At 43.0% G+C, this 21,941-nt stretch overlaps 1 protein-coding gene across 1 annotated transcript in view; it reads right to left on the minus strand.

Moving 5' to 3' along the window:
• Window positions 1–5,861: 5,861 nt before the first annotated feature.
• Window positions 5,862–21,941, minus strand: part of LOC113946063 (protein LYRIC-like) — a 28,394-nt gene continuing 12,314 nt past the window's right edge. The window contains exons 4-12 of the mRNA XM_027640930.1: window positions 21,661–21,751; window positions 20,158–20,226; window positions 18,117–18,332; window positions 17,121–17,195; window positions 15,454–15,552; window positions 8,966–9,072; window positions 8,210–8,329; window positions 6,601–6,724; window positions 5,862–6,141 (exon numbers count right to left, since the gene is read on the minus strand). Of these exons, the coding sequence (XP_027496731.1) occupies window positions 6,086–6,141; window positions 6,601–6,724; window positions 8,210–8,329; window positions 8,966–9,072; window positions 15,454–15,552; window positions 17,121–17,195; window positions 18,117–18,332; window positions 20,158–20,226; window positions 21,661–21,751 (957 nt within the window). The 3' untranslated portion in view covers window positions 5,862–6,085. The remainder of the gene's footprint in view (window positions 6,142–6,600; window positions 6,725–8,209; window positions 8,330–8,965; window positions 9,073–15,453; window positions 15,553–17,120; window positions 17,196–18,116; window positions 18,333–20,157; window positions 20,227–21,660; window positions 21,752–21,941) is intronic.

Raw genomic sequence — 21,941 nt, forward strand, 5'->3', positions numbered from 1 at the left:
GGATGGAAATACTTTGAAGGATGAGGTACGGTTCTGCTTCAGCATTTGCTCTGTTGTGTGAAGGGAAACCTGCAGATCCTGAGCTGATGATCATATGTAACCTCCTCAGGCAGAGTTCATATCAGTTTATAATGAAAATATTGTCACGATTGGGGTCGGGAGACTGCGGCGCGGTGAGATGAACTGATTTGACCAACACTACAGAGGTTAATCAAAGTTCTGGGAACATCAAGCAAGTCCCTTGTGCACTGGATTCTTCACTGGGGAATAAAAGGTGCAGTGCAGGACATGTTGCAGCTCCTCCATCCCCAATGGAAGTCACTTAACTATAAGGGCAGTAACAAGTTACTCCTATATTTTTTTCCTATAACTGTATGCATCTACTACTCTGCATTCTAAAATTAAAAAAGAAAAAAAATGAGGAAAGGTAGCTTCTCAAACTCGGTTATTTTCCACACTGAACAACCATTTTTAAATTAAAAAAGCAAAGATTTTCAACATCACAGAGCAGGTAATATCTTTACATAGATATTGCAATATGTAACACCGTATCCCTTCAGCAGAATTTAAAAAATCCATAGAACTGTTGCAGAAGGTGTGAAAAATATGCAGGCTAAGATCATGGATTGACTTTTTACTTCCTTAAAAGATATAAGAATGTACTAAAGCAAAAGCAAAGCATTAGCATATCAATGAGGGGAAAAATCCCTCAAATAAATTACTCAGGGGAAAACTTTGCTCTTGGTGACTCACACAGTGAAATCCTAGATATCCTGAAGTCAGCATTAACAAATTTTACCAGCCTTTTTCTCCAAGATGGATTCTGCTGGAAGAAAACAATGTAATTTGGAGAGTCAGTGGTTTCTTGTAAAAGAGGTAAGAAAGTAATAAGAATGTGTCACAATGACTTTTGTGGTTATTGAATTTTACTCTTGTTTACTGAATTAATCAACATCACTTTGGGATTCCTAATGTAATGTTCCAAGCTTCTATACTATTTGTTCTAGTTGGTTGCTGTTAGCAATATGAATTACCTTTTACCAGCAAGAGTCAGTTTAACTCAGTTCCAAACCTTTTAAACTAAAGGTTAGAAAATCAGCTAAAATATGACAGCATGATGTAAAATTTCTCTAAGCACAAAACTGTGTTTCTGGGTGACTTTCTCTATGTTCAGGTTTTCTGAATCTCAAACACTGAATAAAAATTCTCATCTTCATTTAGAGAATCAAAATCTGATAAACTAAAAGAGCTGTGGTTCATTTATAGCAGCCTCCACACAGCTGAGGAGCTTTGAAAATGTCTAAAAATAACGCGATCTAAAATGGTACTTGCAATTTCAGATATCTCAGTGCTTTCACATGAACAAACAGTGAGTGCTGGAAAGGGGAAATGTCCTGTACTCACCAACAGCCTCCCCCTTCCAGCCCTCATCCCGGCCCTGCCCTTCCATGAATCTTGGCAGGGTGAATAGGATGAGCCTAAGGACCTGAACGATACCTGTTCAGGGAAGCAGGATGTTCCTTTCTGGTGGTGGTGATTTCTTTACACATTGACTCTGACTGGGTTTGCAATTTGAGATGCCAGCAAAGATTTCCAAGAGGAACACAGATGAGTTGAATAAAGCCATTTATCACTTGTCTCTGTAACATGCACTACAAAGAACCAAAGGAAAATTGTGCATGCAAAGAGAAATTAAAATTTGATAGAAAATAAAGTTTGCCAAATTTCTGATACTCTCTTGATGGGACGATAGAGGGGTCAATTTATGTCACAGTGGCCGTTTCCCCAAAAGGCACAGGGAGTTTGTTTCTGAGCCCAATGCATTACCGTGTCCATTCAATACGGGAGGACCTTCCCCTTGCGGATGAGAACATCTGTGAGGCTGAATGTCAGGGGTGGCACATAGTGCACAGTTCAGTTTGCCTTGAAAATACGCCTGGGTCTGATTCAGTACAATCACAGAAGAAGGACAAGGTTCCTCTATTTGATCTTTGTAGCCCATGACTTCAAAACCCTCTCTCCTCACAACGTCCAGCTACCCTTAGAAAATGTGAGCATAATAAAGAAATTATTTCCTGCCAGACAATTAGCATATGTACCTGCTCCTTGGCTTGTGCAGATATGTTGGCTGTGCCACCAATCTGCAGATTGGGTGGAACCTTGATAATTATAGACAATTACAATGGTCAGTTATGGAAAATTATGGAGCAGCAGGCCAAATTCCTCTCTGCGGTTGCCCCACTTAACCCTGGCAGAGTTACACACATTTGCAGTGTGAAGCAAAGCTTCGGCCTCTGCATCTGCATCCTACTGTCTGCTTGTGAGTAAACACAGCTTTGTAGGTCAGCAGTTCATCGCTTACAGCATCAACCACATCTTAATGCCAGAGATACGATGGATGGATTCACCACGTATGGATAAGGCCCTATTATTAGGGATACAGCCAATCTTTCACCTTCAAAAGGCTGCCCACAAGAAAGAAAATTATTACAAAAATAGAGCAGACTGAGTTTAAGCAAAAGTGGAATCTTAAAGCCGTGTATTTCATCATTTGCTGCTGGAACAATTAATTGCTTTCTCCTAACCAGATCATAGATGTTTCCCAGCCACACTTCAGCCCACCTCCCACACCATGGCTGCACGAGAGGCTTGATTTCCAGCTGCTGGGCCATTTGCAGGCACAGGGAGAGCTTTTGGCTGCTCCTAAGGCATGTGCCTCCCAAGCAGCTAATAAATTGCTTAGGGAAAAGGCAGGGGGAGCCAGCTGAACCTGGCCCATGAACTGAAAATTAAACTACACTGATGGATGACCAGAGAGGCTACTCTCAATTTACTCTTCTAAGGGATAACATTCAACTATAGCTCAAGCAATGCTTCAGCTTGTTGGAGGGATGTTGAATCTTCTGTCTGAGGATTTACCCTAGACTCCAGCTAGCAAAGATCAGAGACTAGGAGAATGTGCACATTTAGCACATTCAGTTAACCCTCCTGGAGCCAGAATCAGCAGAGCAGGCTGATAATCTGCACAGCCTCATAGAAGAGAAGGGGAAACATGTTTTAAGAGCACAGAAACCAGGGAGTAACCTGAACATGTGGTGGTGAAGGAGCGTTTCGTAAGGAACTCAAAGGTCTGCTTTTCAAATCATCTGTGAAGGCAGTTTGATAAGCTGTGTGATGGTCTTTTAGCTTCTGAGGACTGGGAAGAGAAAGAATGGAAGCTGACAGCAGTTGCTGAGCGCTTTGTGTTTGGGTTTGTTTTTTTTTAAAACTCAGTTCTCTCACTTTGGAACACTTTCTCATCACTGAGAGCGTGTGCAGCAGTGGCACTGGGAGGTGTAGTGCGGGAAGGCTTCTGGCACTACCACAGCCATATCAACCAAGCAGAACCCAAAATACCCTTCCCAAGTGCTGACAAAGCAGATGAATCACACAGGCAGGCTGTACATTGCCACCCAGCTTGCCCTGAAGAGTGCTTTTCAATTATTTAGCAAAGCCTCCAATCAAGAGTATTTAGTTGTAGGAGTGTATTTTCTTTGCCTACATTAGAATAGTGTATTAAATAATGTGCTGCTATAACAGCACTATTGAACCCATCTGTATTACTGTGATGGCTTCCCATCTGTGAAGCTGCAGAGCCAGAAGAAAACTGCAGCTCTCCAGATAGCACTGATGTCAGTAAGAGAGGTACTGAAGAATTTGACAAAAAAGCTGGGTAATATAATCTGCTGCTGCTTGTCATCAGCACCATAGTCAACTTGGCAGTGTTACAGGTCTTCATTCTTTTTTCATCCCAACAACAGAAGAATGTCATGAGGATTTCCTAAACATAAAAGGGTTCAGATGAAGGGAATCTCTTAAAAAACATTTATAGTACCTTGAAAAAGCTTGAAAATGAAATGGTTTTAGCCAAAAACACATGCTCTCACTCACACACATACGAATTAAATAAAACTGCTCAAGAGTGCGGGGCTTTGGATAAAATTTTTCATTTTTTATTATAAAACCAGTGACATTTGAAGTCCTGAAACATTGAAATAAAACATAGTTACAAAGACATCAAAAAGTTTGCAAGCAGATATAGACAAAAAAGCAGAAGAATTTATTTTTTTTTTGGATTATAGAAGTTATATTCAATGCTAAGCAGAGACCATGGGCAACATCCTGGCCCCAGTGAGGTCAATGAATTGGCTGCAGAGATAGCAGAACTTTGCTTATTACCCACATACTCATTAGCACATCTAAACCCTTGAACTTGCTGTACCGGCTCCTCCAGTGAGGCCATGTATTTTCTTGTTATGCATCTGCTCCAAACCAGTTACTTTCCAGATAAAAGCCCTTTGGTCTAGTCAGTGCATTCATACACTGCCAGTATTTTCCTACACTGAGACTCAAACACCAAGACAGTGGGCTGCTAATGGTATCAGTTAAGATTACCCCTCCTCTGCCTTTCTGAAACAATCCTGCTGTTCAATCTGAAACAATCCTGCTGTTCAATTTCAGGGCACACAGCTAACTACCCCAAAAATCACAGCACAAGAGATCTGCCCTTTACCATATAGTAGCTAAACTCTAAACACAAATACATTGCTGCGGTTAATTGCTTCTCTGAAGGGTATGGCTGCTTTGACAGCTATGTAACAGATGAAGGCCATCAAGGTAAAAGTATTGAGCTGCAGGTAAATCTCAGATGAGTCGGGATCAGGGACAGGGTGGCTGCCATGGCAGAAGCACAGAGCTCTCCTCTGGCTCCATGATGCAAACAGGAGTGCAGCCGTGGCAGTGTAAAGCCACATCCCTGGTTACTCAGTGTCCCAGTGAAATGAGTTTCGCAGCATCAGCCCAAAGCCTAGAAATGTGCACACATTTAGCATGCATTAGTAACATAACCTTCCCACACCATCTCCAAAGGCAGAGTCAAATGCAGATGGAGATTTGACAAACACTCTCTCATCCTTCGAGGCAGCACTTCTGGGATGGGTCAAGTCTGAAGAAATCCTCCCAGCTACCACCATTATCCTCTAGGGATAAAGGGCTTCTGCTTTTAGTGGTGTCAACTCAGCATTGTTTATAAACCACAGTATTCAATTGTAACACATTCTCTCCTCCATACTGTGAGCTCTCTGACAAGGAGAAATACACACTTGTCAATAAATACTAAACTGACATTTTTAAAAATTTCATTCACAAGTTTAGTTTATATTAGAATATTCAAGTAACACAATGATAAAAACTTCCAAACAACACGTGAAGAAAAATGTTTTTAAAAGTTACCTCAGTCTATTATAAGTATGAATGCAACATGCTTGGACATACAGACTTTAAAATTTAGCCCACCATGAAATCCAAGGAGAAAAGAAGGCTTAGACCAGCTTTCCAAACAAGTTTAAAACCTCCTTTAGAAATGTTCCCTTGTGGAGCAAGCTAGTCTGATGTGGGGTAAAAAGTATAAATATGGCAAGATATGAGGCAAAGTCTGACTATAGCAGCCAACAAGGATTTAAAAAGATTTAGGAGGTTTGAGAATGATCCATGTTATTCTCCCCTTGTCTCTGAACAGTGCTTCCTTCTGTACATTACTAGCCTGTCGATGAGTACCTCTGCCAAAATGCAAGAGTAAGCCAGACTAGCTGGTGGATCCTCCATGGGACCAAAGTACCATCACAGTCAGGTACAGCCCAACTATTTCTACAATGGCATATAACACTACAAGTTGACAAATAACATGACAGTGAAAAACTGAAAGGACCTAATGCAACCAGTCAAACTCCATTCAACACCTTTTGACCAAGGGCAGCAGTTTGCAATGAACAGCCACTCAATGAACAGCAGTTGCAAATGAACAGCCATTTGAACAGCCACTCTGTTTCAAAACCACCTCCTGTGCACAGCCTGCTCACTCTCTCTGTTCTCTCACACACTCATGCTCTCTGGCTCACTGTTCTTCTTCTCCTCTTCCTCTCACTGGGAGTCTCCTGAAGTCTCCCTTTGCTTGGGGCTCAGTGTGGCATCGCAGAAAGCAGAATCCTTGCAGCTCATCAGTATGCCTGCCCCATCGGGTTGTCACTCTGGCAGCTGCATAATTCCCTCAAGTCTCTTTCTTCATTTTCTTCCTCTTCCTCCTCTCCTTTTTTCCAGATACACCTGCCATACACACAACAGGGGCCAGTGCACAAATGTTCCATGTGCAATCACATCCCTGAGAACTGTTGGCTTTTTGCCTAATGAAGGGGATTTAAGGGTTCTTAGATGTGTTTGACAAGGGCCACCTACTTTTGAGGGTAATCCAAAGTCATGGGGAGGTCTCTGAATGTTTTTAGTGGGCTCTGACTCACTAAAACACGTTTCCTTCTGTTTTGTGTTGAAAAAAATTACTGTCACTAAATGCAATCGTAGCTTTGCTCAGTAACTGAGAGGAGCAGGAACAGGTATTTGTCACAGAAAAGCCTCTGTAATACCGAGTAATGCAGAGGTTCTCAAAGAATTAACATATACAGCTAAAGGAGAAGCATTTTGCATATTCACTTAAAATGCATTTGTAAACACTTCTCAGATTACATATTATTCTGAAAATTCATCAGATGTGCAAAAACAATCACTTACCATTACTGGGTGAATTATTAGCAACATCCAAGGATTTTTTGAAGGAAACAGAGACCGCATCACTGCTATAGTTTGTAGATATCAAGTCCCTTGGGCCTTCTTCGATTCTTGTTTGCAAACCTTGCTGGGGTTTAATTGAAACAATATGCTTCACTAAGCATACGAGTTAAACGAAATATATGCAAATACAGAATATGAGAGAAAATGTCATTATTGGGGGACATTTAAAGAAACTGTAGGACAAATTAATTTTTACATGTTAGAATATTCCACATGAGGCATGTCCTCAACCTACCTCCTATTTATTTGTTTTAGAGGGGATTATAGTGTTGAAATTGTCTTTAATTATGATTTTTCCCCTTGCTTCCCCCAGTGAATGGAAGAACAGCAAGAAATATTGAGATGGAAGTACTGTCATTGTGTAGTGACACTGAAGAGTAAGATGAGCCTCGTGTCTGCTAAATGTCCAAAGTCCACAGAAACACTGGATGTAGCACAAGGAGTGTGATGAGCAACTTTGCGGATCTGGCTTCAAAAGTAATTTCATTTTTTTTTGTCCATCTCTGAAGGATGAGCTTGCACAGCAAGCAGACACAAGCATTTGGGGCTGAGATACAACATGAGCTTCTTCTGGCCCACTATAAACATGCCAGAAGAGCAATGCTGTCCTGAGGAGTCTGAGCAGCACTGTTAAGATTATTCATTAAGGTACATACAAAGCTAAACCAACTAACTGGATGTGCAAGAAAGCAAGTAGCCTGGCAGCACTCTGGGAACTGATGGACTGGCCTAATGACTATGTGGATTGTGGTCAGTTAAAACCTTTTTGCTTAAAATGGGAGCATCTGGAGTTCAGGGAGCAAAATTGTCCTGAGGATCATGAGAGACCACAGTGGGTGTGACAGGAAGAGAAATGATCAAAACAAAACAAAACAAAAAAGCTGTACAAGTCCAGAAAAACATATTCTGTGACAAGTGAATGAAATACAATTAGGACATTTTGTGGGATTCACCCTTGCATTTCTCATTTCACAGGACAGCAAGGACATTACAGCCAAGGGCTGCTCCAAAATCCAGTCAACACCCTGTTCCTTTGCACTTCCCATCCCCAATGAACTGACACCCTCCACAGCCTTTCTCGGTTGCACTCTGAGACATTTTTCTCTCAATAAGCTTTTTGCTGGTATAACATTGACCTCTCTTTATCTTCACTGACTTTCAGGAACCACCTTTGCATTACTGTTTATATCTCTGGGCGACCTTCAGCTACAGATAAAACACAGCTCAATTGTACACTAAACTTGGAGTGCATCTGGCTTTAATCATGGAAGAAAAAATGCTTAGCCAGAGGCATTCCAAGTTTAGTGCATAACTCTCTGTACTGTAAAATCAAACTGTTTTGCAAATCTATTAGGGAATACCATGTTGCAAAACCTCGGGGTTCACTGTGCTCACACTTCTTTTGTGGGAAGGCAGGGAGAAAAGAAAAGAGGAAGCCAGAAGATAGAGAGGAAGAAAAGTCTCCCTTGGGTCACAACATCCTAACAGAGAAGACATACCCCTCTGTTCTTGGAAAACCAAACACTACTCTTGAATAAAAAATACTCACATGCTTCAGCCCAGATCCACCCCTTGCTTCCTTCACTTCCATTTTCTTCTTCTTCCGCTGTGTTTTGCTTTCAAGTCCAGAAGGGCAGAAGCGAATCCCTACTTTGCCTTTTGGCAAATCCTGAAAGGATCAGAGATGTTGTAAGAGGAGTCATGGCACAGATAATTCTTGGTTTTTTTCAGGAAAACCAATTACCTCCAGGAGTGTGTTCTGACAGCGCACAAGCAGGGCATCTCTCTGGATAAGGTACACACCTGAGATTAACACAGTTCTTTGCAAAAAGCTCAGCATGCTCTTCCCACTGCTGCCAAAGGGAATATTTCTGTGGGCTTCTAGAAGGCATTTAAACAGCAAACCTTCTGCTTCTACCTCTCTACCCGAGCTACCACTGTAGCACTATCAGCAAACCCTCTTATCAGCAAACTTAAATAAATATGTCCCAGAAGGCTGGTGTCAGCTGTGGACTCCACACCTCTTTTCAGGCCCAGGTGTTTGGAACAGTCAGCAGTGGTAGAAAGAGTTCATTCATGCAGAGTGACCAGCCAACTCCCCCCAGCCCATCCTGCAAAAGTGTCCCCCAGCTCCAGCTATCTCAGACAGGTCAGGGGAGTGACCAGACCAAGCACCTCCTCTCAGTGTGAGAAAGCCCCTGCAACCAGAGGAGCCCAGCTCCAGGGCTGGACTGGAGACCCCAGCCTGGATAAGACTGACCCCAGTGGAGCAGGTCTCCCTTGGCCATCAACATCACTGCCTCACCTTCTCCTTCTCCTCCCCTGTCTGATGTTCCTCATCTCCAGTCCAGTTCCCCCACTCTTCCATGGGAGCTTTCCAGTCAGAGTCCAGGTCAAACGCTGAAGGGTCATCTATTAAAGCAAGTGTACAAATGAGTTATGTTCAAATCCACACTACCTCCAGCCTCACATGAGAAGCACAAATGCTGCAAAGAATACCTGTCACCTTTCTGCTTGCCATTGGGTGCGCATATATGCATCTGTCTTAAATGTACCAAGACATTTACAAATGTATTTTAAAAAATTACTAAAACATACACATTGACTACTAATTCACAATTACTGACTGCACTCTTCATGACAGGAAGAAAATTAAAGAAGGGCGGAAAAACACGTACAGGAACAAAAGCCCTGCCAGCCTGCACTTCAAGAAAACGAGCTTTACAAAACTAATAGCATGGCTGGTCAAATATTTTCTTTTAATCCCATGGAGAAGGATTCAAGCACATCCAGAAACATTGGCAGGCACAGCAGGCTCTTCCACTCACTGCAACACACCATCCTCTGTGCAATTATTTGTATGGAAGGGTAATATTAGCAAAGGATTTGTGCATTCATTAATGCTCTCACTGGTCTTTTCTTTCCTATAAAAAATAAAACGAAGTACATTCTTGACTTCATCTTCCTTTTCCATTTTCTTTTTTTGAATGTAAACCAGAAAAGCACCATTAAGCACTGTTTTCCAAACTTCCCTAACAAGCAACTTTAAACAGGCATGAAGCAGGTAACACCTACTCTGCATCAACTCTGACCATGTCATGGGGGCTACGCAAAAATCTTATCAAAATCTTTTAGATTTCTGTATCTTTCAGCATCTGGTACCTTTGAAAATCTGGCTGCAAGCCCTCAGCTGCCTCTCCACAAAGGACTGGCAAGTGATCCTTAGGCAAGAAGGCAAAACAGACCAGTCTAATTCCTTTACACAAACTGAACGAGGTGCAAAAAAGCAGATAAATCAGCATAAGACGTTGAAAGGGTTACTTGGCTATTTTTTAATGATTTGAATGCAACAATCCTAAGTCTTATCCTAAAAGGGAGAAAGACTTCAAAAACACAGCATATAATAATAACTCTTAGCTGATTATGTGTCTTAAAATAAAAATAAAAAAATTTAAAAAAATCCCAAACCTGATGGAAAAACTTCTAGTTGAAGCAGGGCCAAAACCAAAAGCATGCTGGGGATGATAAAAGAAAACTGTTTCCAAAAAGTTGCTCTGACCAGTTTGCTGCCAAATGTTATAAACATGATTATAAACATTGCTCAAGTTTCTCAGTTTAAAATCCATGCCCTCTGCATAGAGAGTCTTTCCTTCTTCAAAAGGAATATGAACAAGTAATTTTGAACACATTCCCCAGTAAAATTCCAGTCGAAAATAGAATTCAGTCTCCTGAGCTGCAAGGCAGCAGCTCTGCCAGTGGATGCTCTCGCGGGTGTGCAAACAAAACAGACCGTAACTTAACACATGGGAAGTCACAACTGTTGTTTTCATGTATTTAACTTCTGATTTCTCAAAAAGTGCATTAATGTACATACTTTTAAGCATAAAAATAGTTTTAATGGCAATCTGCCTGCAATGGGCTTACATTCGTGCTTCACCCTTGTCACGTGTGGTAATGAAGCTTGGCCAGACTGTGGTGACTCTGCCACATCTCAGAATTACTCTTCCCAAAACTTTGTGTCCCAGGATGTTTAAAGTCAACTCAGAGTAAAATTAAGGGCAATATAAGATTCTTTAAAATTTGCTGGATTTGATGGGTAAATCGGATTAAATGTTCTTATCCCAAAGCTCTGGTTCAAAATCTCTCCTTTTGTGTAGCGTATTTCCCTTCTACAGTGATATGTCTCACAATGCCTTTAAACTTTGAATACTCTCTAGTATTTTTAAATCAGCAACTGATTTTCCTTGGGTCAGAAATTCTCTCACAGTCTAAAACTGATCAGTAATTTCTGTGAACAGGAACACTAAAAGGAACATGCCATGCAGCAGCAAGTCCCCCTGCTCCCCATATGGGCTTAGCACTAATGGGGGCGATATCTCTCCTGGTGCAAATATAGACCAATATCTTGATAATTCCTGGTGTTCATTTTTACAAAAGCAAGGCTGTTACATTTTCCAACTAGGTTCTTGCTTGCAACCCACCTCAATCCCCCAGCAACTCCACCCAGACAAAGCTGTATTCTTCTGCTGGCAGCAAATATTTACAGCATGCGTTTCAGGGCCAAGGTGGTTTCCATATACCCCATGCAATGAAGACACTTTTAGATCCTGAAAGGAACTATGTTGAAGGTTTCTTCAGAAATCAGGGACGCTGCCAGCACCTCTGCAGACAAAAAGTCCATCCCAGCACCAAGCACCTGAATGCTCTTGATCTCCAGTCTCTCTCTGTGTAATGCTGAGGAGCAGCCATTTGCACCCTGGGAGGGCCCCGCAGTATCAGGGTCTGGTCAAAAAGGAACAGTCAGCAAGTTCTCTGTGCCCGCTGATAAGATAGGGTGGAGTACAGTACTCTACAGGCTGACTCTTGTTATCTGGCCTGGAAAATGAAACTGGAAAGTACTGCAGCAAAACTCACTCTATGTCATTGAGATAGGGATTCAAAATTTTCTAATCCAGAGTTGTACATTTGGATTCCGATCTTCCAGCATCCCTCTTGGCACGCTCTCCCTCAATATGGTCAGCAGCAACCTAAGGGAGGTTCATCTGGCAGGGCAGTCCCTCAGTAGGCTGCATATTGTCCATGGCATTGAGTCTTTCTGTGGGTGCTGTAGAAAACCCAGCCCTTTGCAAAAGGCAGTTGACTGTGTAATGAGCACAGTTCTAACCCAAATTCTTATGCTTGGAGTCCAAGTGTAATCCACTCAGTTCAAATGGATAGATAATTTCCTGTCTAAAGCTTGCATTTCTATGTTACAGATCAAAACTATTGCTACCAATAGATGGGTGTAGGATTCCCTCATTTGGCACCTTTCATAATTCAGTAGGGGCAAAGTATCTAACAAATCCCAGACTGAAGACTTCTTTTAGTGGAAAGAAGCTATTGATTCTCATGAAACAAAATAATTAAAATTTATTTTAACCCCAGAACAGAAGGAAGGATGGGAGTCAGGAAACATAGGGTCAAGAGGCATGGGAACTTTCTTAAGGTTCCGGAGAAAATTTGTGTTGGCAATCAAGAAGGACTCATTGGGAAGATGCCAAGACACAGGTAAAAAGCGACTCTCATGGTCATGAAGCGCTGCATTTGCAAAGCAGAATGTGGGTTTTCTGAGACTGCCCTGTGCTGTTGCCAAAGGCCAGGTCCAGTGCACTTGGAAGCAGATACATGGGATAAAATTAGTATTCGCTTTCCTTGGAGCCAGACACAAGTGCTCCAAAACAGCCCAGCCAACTGCGCTGTATGGGTTACATGTTTTGTAACAGCAAAACCAGCCACAGCTTATGATGCATTCTGTGAGACAGCAAAGCATAAGTACATAAATGTCACCAAAGGGGCAGTGGCAGATACGTGGTATAGGTGCACAAAGGTACGATTGGGAAACATAAGCAAGTAAAGCTTCCAAGGCAGAGGCAGGAGGATCCAGAACAACCCTGCAGAAGAGGCAAGAAAGACGCCTGGCAAAAGCAGAGCACTTTCTGGATTCAAAAATGAAGTGAATTATGCCAGGACCAGAAGAGGTTCAGCCCTCTTTCTTTTCTGTTTGTGGCAGGAATGAGAAGTATGCAAACACTAATGATGAGCAGGGAAAAATGATGATGAAAACACTTCCCACTTTGGGGCCCCCTTCCCTTGTGGAAGAGTCCTGGCCACCTCAACCTGCTGGTGGGACTGCTGGGACTGCAGCCATCAGTGTTGACCGTGTGGCTTCAGGTCCAAGATACTGAATGCCCCCAGACAATGAAGGCTTAGATTGCTAAGGACTGATTGTTTGAACATGTAGAGAAAATGACTGATGACAGAATGAGGATTTCAGAATTGATGAGGTTGGAAGGGGCCTCTGGAGATTGTCTAGCCCAACCCCATGGCTCACAAAGGGCTCAGCTGTAGCAGGTTGTTCAGGAATGTAGCCATCAGAGTTTTGAATATTTTCAAGGGTGGAGACTCCGTAACCTCTCTGGGCAAACTGTTCTGTTGTCTGACCATCCTCACCATAAAAACAAAGCCTGTAAGTGGAAGTTCACTTCATACTCATTGCCTCTTCTCCACCCTCTGGGCAGACCATAGGCAACCACCTCATCAGGTTTTTATACACATGGATCGCCTCTGCTGGACCCGCTCCAGTATGTCCATGACTGTCTTGTACTTGAGAGCCCAGAAACGTTTGGAAACCAGGCTGATCGACAGTCTTTTTTCACTCCCATATCGCAGTGACTATTCAGTTCTCTAACCACTAGCTCCCTCTCTACCTCTATGGATATATGCTTTCAGTTGTGACAATACTTTAGCCTTTTGACAACACTCAAGCCTTTTGTGAGTGATGGTGTTATTATTGCTGGTACTTTACAAAAAGATAACCTGATGTGGAGTGGGGAGCCGGCCAAGGCAGCTCTACCGGCTGGGGCAGGAGCAGGAGTCCAGCATCCAGTTCCTTTGGCTGCACCAGCACAGAACAAAGGGACTCAATACATGTACTACTCTGGATTTGATAAAATGACCCCAACTTGTATCCAGGTTATAAATGGATTTTTTTATTATTATTATTATTTTATTTTTTTTTTAGTTTCCAGGCCTGCAAGAGCTAACAGGCTGTGTTTGACTGTCAAAGAGCTCATTTTGCCTGCAGCGCCAACCTTAATGCCAACCATTACCTCATCTAAATTCAGGGAATACATGTTCATGACACTCCCCTCCCCTGCATCAATATCAAGGCTGATGATTCAAAGGAAAGAAAAAATACCAGGACGAAGAAGCAAGCTGTAAGGCAGGCAGAATAATCCTTCCAAATGCTTCTGTTCAGATGTTTGCAGGAGCAACCTGCTGAATTTGCTCCTATCTGTTCTGCTCTCAGACAGACATGGCACTCAAAAAGCAGAGCTCTGCTTGGCTTTGCAACTGCAGATCAAGCCCAGAGTGTGCCAAGTCTGACATGTGCTAGATGCAGTGCAAGGGAACGCTGCTGATGAGCTGCCCACGCTGCCTCCCTCCATCCCGCGCAGGCAAGCCGGGCTCCAAAGTTGGAAAGGGCCAGGCACCCTCTTGGAGCAACACAGCACTAAGGGAAGGGAATACTTGGGGTTGGGATTTTTGTTTTTATTCTTTTTAAAGCAAACAGTGCTATTTATAAAATCATGGCCAAAATGATGCATCTGCTGCAGAGCCTCAGCTACCACTGGGCAGAGAAGCAAGACAACCACAGTCTTTTCTCCTTAATGCATTCCACCACTCTGGCTTCTCCTACAGTTGAGCAATCAGAGCAGCTACAGTAGGAAGGGGTTTGCTCGCTCGTCAGCCATCATGCCTGCAAGAGCAGGGAAAGGCCTCCCAACAACAGGGGTATATATAGATACTTCTCTCAATCCTGGCCAAAAGGTCAAGAGAAAAAGGTCATCTAATACCCACGCTGTTCATGCCAAATTATTCCAGCTACTCAGGACCCACGCTGGTCTTTCAAGCAGATTTTGAAAGTAAAAAACCCTCATTACCAGTCATAAAAAGACTGAAATCCTGATTGCCACAGTGCACTGGAGGTGGATTCTGCATCTGTGTTCAGGGTATTACCAAGGAAATTTAAAGTTTAGGCAAAGGTATTCTGAGCTCTAGAAGCACCCTGTCTTTCCATGGCTCTCCCCTAGCCCAGACTGCAGTTGCCTGGAAAAGGGCCACTTAGCTCCACCTTCCCACCACACAACGGGAGGGAGGGAAACACAATGCTTCAGTTATGAAAACCAAACACAACTTTGAACTCATTTCACAAATTTAGTAATCTGAGTTGACTGCTAAACATAGGGTTTTTTTGAAATGCAGAGCCTATCCTGATGCGTCTGGCTCAGGAAGTCCCTGACCCGCTCTCTGCAGGGTGTGGGGAGGGATCGCCCTGTGCTAACCCTGTTCCTGTGCTTATCTGCCCACAGCTGATAGCAGTGCAACTGCCAGAGAGAGGACACCGCCACAGAAGCCTGCAGGCAGCCTCCCTACGGCTGCTCCTGCTGCCCAGGAGCTCTAATTGCACTTTGCACAGCAGTATGTGTGCACTGAAAAAGACTGTACTTTCTGCGTCCCTTTTTTGTCATCTTCTGAGGAAAAACATAAATAAAATGCATGTTCTTGCTCTTCTCCAGGGTCCCATGTGGGTGCCTCCTGCCTGACCGAGCTCACAGCAGCTCTGGGCACCTGCCAAAAGCTAGACCAACACATGGGAAGTGGCTCCTGATTTCTGAGGCTTGGGAAACAGACTAAAAGAGTATCAGCATTAGTACACTTGCCTTTGAACAGAAAAAGAGCAAAGAGACATACCCTGCCCCTGCCACACATCGTCTGTGGGGAGGAAAGTCGAGCTGCTGTGCCAACAGCATCTGGAAGGACTGTCCTCAGATGATTTACTCTTCATGTTATCTGCATATAGCAAAGTGTCCTTTTTAAAAATTAAAACAAAAACAAAACCAAAAAACCCTCAAACCTAAAAGATAATCACATAGGTATATTCACATTATTAAAACCAATTAATCATGCCTCTATCTGCTCACTATGTCACAATACCTAGATGTTATGTAATTTAAGCCACACATTAATCTATGCTGCTCATCGCAGTGGATTTATTAACAAAGGCTGGACGAGGACACTACATGCATAAGTTATTAAAAACAATTCACTCAGGAGTGACTACATTAGCAATAGTCCAATAGTCATAAAATGTTGGGGACCTAAGAAGGAAGCTATAGTTCCTGCAGAACAAAAGCCACATGCAGTGAATCCAGCTCCAACTCCCACCACCTTCAGTGAGAAAGTTTCTGCTCAAGCTAATAGAAATCCATAATTACTAAATTAATTGCTTCATGAAAGAGAGAGATGAGAGAACTGCTGGGGGAAAAAGAAAAAAAATTTTGATGATTACTTTCAGCTGCTAAAGTAACCAGTAGGATTCACATACCTCCCTGAATGACTCCCCTTAACCCCTTTCTAAGGCTTGTACATAACAGACCAGTGTTTTCTTCACATCTTTCATAAATCAGGGAGATTTTTTCACATCTCTGATCTTTCTTTTCTTCCTTTCAGCTGAAGAACTCCCTGGTTTTGTTCAGTATCAGCTTGATTTTTTGCTGCATAGATGCAGATGGTAACAAATATTTCTCCCTGTTGATTACTTGTACATTAGGAACTGCTTCAATCCATTAATGCAGTGTTGGAAAACAGATTATTAAATACAGTATATATTATATTGATTGCCATGTCTGGCTTTAGATGCTAATTTCAGCATTCAGGCTAACACCACACACGCTGTTTTGTGCACAGATGTATCTATGTTTGCCTTTAGCAAAGATTCAGGACCAGACTTTGCATTCATGATCCAGTTGAACTTTCAGACAAATGTGAGTTTCTGGTAGGCAGGGAATGTATGACCCAGGAGTGCTCCAAGTCAATCAGTGAGAAGAACTGACAGTTGCAGAGATACAAAGTGAAAGCCAGAAACGAGGATCAACTTAATGCAGAACCAGTAGATGTTCCATCCTTCTCAAAGCCACTCACAGAGAGGGTCAACCTGAAAATCCCTCACTGTGCTGGATAGGAAGGTGCTGGATAGGCATCCTCTGACAGAGCTTTTCCAACCTGGGCGTTCGCTCCCTCCCTCAATCTGAAATTCTCGGAATTTTTTGGTCATCACAGCACAACAGAAACCTTCTGTGTGAGTAAACCCAACAGAAAGAATTTGCTGGGGAAGCAATATTTTTTTTTATTTATTCCAAGATGAGATACGAGTTTGGAAAGCACTCAATAAAAGGTCATGATGTCACTCTCTAAAATACTGGATTGCAGATGCAAGCAAGCTCTGCAAGGGAGAGTGACTAATGAAATGTGGCTCCAGGGTAGAAGACCCATGTGTGATCAGTGAGAGCCCTTTTAAGCCAAGCTTCTAAGAAAGTGATAGAAGAATTCAGATAAAAGTCCAAAGAGAGACCACTCACCTAAATCCCTGGACAGATCTGATAACGTCCCAAAGGTCACAGGACAGGATTTTACATCTGCAATATCCCATGTTCCTGCATTTAAAACGCAAACAAACAGTAACCCTAAACCTGATGTCATGTTCACAGCTGGTGGCAGCAGTTTCTACCTCGCTCTCCCAATCTCATTACAGGCCGCCTGTGTTCTCTCCATCCCAAGCCTGCATCCGCTGCTGTTGCTGAACAAGAATCAAGCAAGGAGAAAACACCTTTATGGTGTCCAGTTCCATCACCATGCACACCTTCTCAGCCCTTCAACATGCATGTCACACCAGCATGGCCCTTCTCTGGACTTAAATTCCTCACTCATCTGAACTGATGTCCCCTTTATGCACTACTGGCAGAATTTGTCATCAAGTATCAGTTGGAATTTGGCCTTTTGAAAGCATTAGAGTAAAAATGGTACTAATGTCCTCCCCCTATTGACCCTATACTTTGCAAGAGAAGGACTCTATCAGAGAAGGCAACTCATGTGAGAGCAACCTAAGAGCATTTTCTGAATCACCGGAATACTGGATTACTGCTACTGAAGGTGAGTCATCATATGGCCTTATATACCAATCAGTCCAGCCATCACGCTTGGTTAGTCAGAGAATGGAGTAAAAACTAAATGCTTTTTATTTAGGAATACCCTGCCCCATAGTGCTTTGAAACATGTGGATATATACCCTGCAGTCTAACTCTGCCCATGTAAGAAGAACCTCGGAGGGAAAGGCTTTGGTTGCAAGGGGCCAAACATGAAATACCTGTGGGTAGAAAACAACTTGCACCCTGCAGGTAGTCTACAACACAAGAAATTCCTGCCATAAAGACCCCTCTTTTCACACTGCTGGGAAATAAATGAGAGCTAGCAGGGTGCAAGGGGGGTGGACAACACTGTGTGTGCAGGATGAATGTCTGATGGAAACAGCAATTTGTGAAGCTTTCCCTTGGCAATGCTTGAACACCCACACTCACCTACATTGGAGAAAATATCCTCTTCTGACCGGGAGGGCACTGATTCTTCCCGTGTGGCTCCTGAGTCCTTCAGCGTGGCCCCACACTCTGCCTTGGCAAAGAGAGCACCTTTTCCACCACCACTGGTGTCCCCTGTGAGTGGCCACACCGCTCCCTTCTCATCCCAGTCAAAGGCTGGCTCAACCGCTGAGCTACCCAGGGATGCTCTGCTGGGGTCTTCTCGGGAATAAGCATTACATAATTATTTTTAATTACAAGGAAGAGTTTTTACTGAAGAAACAATAGAACAAAGCCTGTTCTAAACCTGTCAGATGTAATGGCTATTTCTAACTGAAAGTATTTACAGATACAATTGCAGTGAAGCAGAGTGCCCGTGATGGGACTCTGAGGCAGTAAATATGAAGGTCATATGAGAAAAAAGGCGCAACAGAGGCCCTGGATGTCCCTTCCTGAGTGCAAGGGTGGTTCAAGGCCTCTAGAGTCCAGCTGGAGACCCAGAGCAGTGAAGGGAGAGAAAGAGAACAGCTGGACCTCCAAGGAACAAGAAAGCAAACATCTTGGATATTGCTAGTTCACGGCTGCTAGAGAAATCAGTGCCAGGCATATGGATATTTTAAATAATGACAATTATCTCCAACATATTTTGCTTCAAAGGACTCCTAAAGCACTTTGTGACTCCAGCCTTCAGAACAGCAAAGCATTTTCCTGGGGCTCTGGTGGAGAGGGGATCACTGCTGGCAACAACTCCACCTTCACTCACCTTAATGCTGATGCTGATGCTTCTCCTTTGATAGGGAACAGCAACCCGCACTTAGCAGGGTTAGGCCTTCTTCCTAGAATACATCTCACTGCTCTGTAAATGCCCATACTAACATGATCACTTGGTTCAGCATCCTGGACAACCCAGGCTCGAGGATCCCACCAAGGGCTTCTGGTCCTTCAACTACGACTTGATCTACTGAGCTCCCTTTCCTGGGTCAGCAAAGCACTTAATGCCTGCACGACCTTAGAGTTAAACCAGGCATGGTTAACCTTCTGCTTGTGCAGCTGGTTACACCCATGCCAACAGGTCAGTTTACATGAAGAAAGAAATGTGGAACCATCTACTTTGCTGGAAAGCAAGCAGAGACCTCAGCATCTTAATCCCTTAGAGATTCATGCAGGTATTTAACTGTTGATAATACAAGAGTTAAAAATCCAAGGTCTTGATTTAATAAGCAAAAAGTAGTCCTAAAATGTCTGTATATTTTCAGATTAAAATTTGCTGTTCATTTTCCCTTCAATTTTAATAGAGCATCTGAGAGCACTTTAAGACAGTCTTATTGCAGACAGTGCACAAACTCACACATATATATCCAGCTGCAATTCCAAATTCCTATCTTAGCTATATAAGCTATATTACTGTAATATATTAAATTTAGAGGTTATTTTGATTATTTTATCACAGATAATGAAAACATTTCCCAATGCCTTAATTCCAAGACCCATTTCATATAGTGGTTATTACATATAGCATGATTAGTAGAAATGTATGTAGGTATAAGTGCATGGCAGACACCTTGAAATACCCAGAGGAAAAACATGGAGTGAGCAGAAAGTGTTGTTTCATTTTACCTCATTAGGATAAGAGTATATCCCCCTGTCATAGTTCTTTACTCTGGGCAGGCCTGGACTAAAGAACCTGTTTGGAACTGAGCAAATTACATGGGTTTTTATACATCCATTATCAGAAAATTTCTTCTGTCAAGCCAGGCAAAAGTAAGTAACCCACACAACACCAATCCTTTAGTAGATCTCAGATCTAACAGACACCTGCTTTCAGAGTCCTGTAGGTAATGCTATGTGTTTTAATGAGAGCCTGGAGTAAAAGGCAAGCTCACAAGTAAGAGCTCCCAAGGCTCTTTTCTAAAGTAAATAGCCTCAGTAAGTGCAAAGACTTTGCTGTCAAATGAGGAATAGAGCAAACAGAAAGATGCTGGGAAGTGAGGAGGGGTGACAAGCCTGGCCAGATCAGGTGTGTAAACTGAGCCTGTACATTTACCTTTTTGTTTCAGCCTTTCCTTCCTTAAGTGTCTCTTTTCACGGCTGCTGATCTTGGTCTGCCAAACTCCTACAACACAGAGCAAAGTTCATTTTCAAGCTAACAAAGAACTTCCTTTATTGGCTTTACTGCTTAGCCCAAGGTGCATAGCTATCTGATTGTTTCTGATGTTGACTGTAAAAGTGGTTGCAGGTCTCGTGCAACATCTCCCCTGTGTGCAGCCTTTGCTGCCTCTGCAGAAATGTGTTACATAAGAAATCCCCATCACAAACCTGTCTGTTATGTGTCCTGACCCACATAACTGCACATATCCTCCTGTCCTGTGTGTCAGCTGATTTGACACCCCTTTCCCTCAGGGGAGATGTCATAGCAGAGCATCAACCGCCTTGTATATTTGTCAGCAGGGAGAAATTAATGAAAATCTCAACTGTTAAATAAGGTTTCGATTTACTGGGTTTCTCTAGCCCTGAACATACTCTAAGACTTGTTCTGATGTGTGGACAGCCTCTACCACTCAGCTGGTTTCCACACACATTTGTTCACACCAATGGGGCCACATTCTACCTCTGTCCATGCTCTCCATGACCCAAGAAGTCAGAGGAGGGACCTGCAGCACAAATGGTTAATGAAGAAAAAACAGAGTCCCTAGATTTGACCTAGACAAACACTTTCTTTTTCTGAAGCATCCACAAATAACACATGAAACAGTTCAGCTGGCTTATCCATTCAGAAAAACTACAGATCCATTTGAAGAAAGCCTCTACTGTGTCCCCTTTTCCCCCAGCAGCCTTGGAGGCCCTCTGACACCAGGCCCCAGGAAGGACTCCGGACCAACAGCAAGCAAGGGCTTCTTTTGCTCTCACCACCAAACTAATCACATTATAATCTTTTAAGCCCAGAAAAGCTTAGAATTTGTTGTTTTCAATATGACCCTTGGTGGGGGAAGGCACAGAGGGGCTCATGGGATGCAATGTATTTTCCAATGAAATTCTAGCTGCCTGAGCCTTACTGGCCTCTGCCAGATTTCTTTGCAGATCTGCTTGCAAACAAAGATCTTGGCTCTGCTCACTGGCATGCTAGAAGTTGGCTGTATATTATCCCAGTGCCTTTACCAGCCTCAGTCACGGCACAACAATACACTGCCTGGGAAGACCACAGCTCCAGCTGCGGATCAGCATAGCAGGGGCCACAGGAGTAGAAGAAGAGCATGAAGACAGGACCTTGCTGCCCCGTGGGCCTCTGATCACTTCAGAGATGCTTCTTCACCTGCAGATTTGCCACCCTTGTGAAGATGCTCAGGATCTGAGCAGCATGGCAGGAAAGCACATGGCCCCCATCCACATAGTAAGAAGCAGGTGATAGAAACAACTCTCAAACTGGCAACTTTCTCCAATAGTGCAGAACACTGGAACAGTTGAGAAGACCTCCCTGTTGACATATTTCATCCTGTGTTACTGTTTGGTAATATACATCAGGTAACAGAATAACCAAATCTTTTTTTACCTTCCTCTTCTTGTGGTTTGTCTTTTTCCACAGAAAGCAGATCTTTTGGCACTTCCTTGTCTGAGCACTGGGTTTTCCTCTTCTTCTTGGGCTACAGTATACAGGAGATACACAGCAGAAAGATAAAACAGGTATTTGTTACATTTCATCATGAAGAAAAAGAGAGTCAGGGCAGTAGTTTTGAAAGGGAGACCACCCATGGTACTCAAGAGAGAACAAGAGGTTGCTGGAATCCTTAAGTGGGGGCAAAAGTCTTCCTGACAAGATTTTATTGCAAACTC

The sequence above is a fragment of the Corapipo altera genome, unplaced genomic scaffold (assembly GCF_003945725.1).
Source record: "Corapipo altera isolate COAL_440 unplaced genomic scaffold, ASM394572v1 46, whole genome shotgun sequence".
Lineage (NCBI taxonomy): Eukaryota > Metazoa > Chordata > Aves > Passeriformes > Pipridae > Corapipo > Corapipo altera.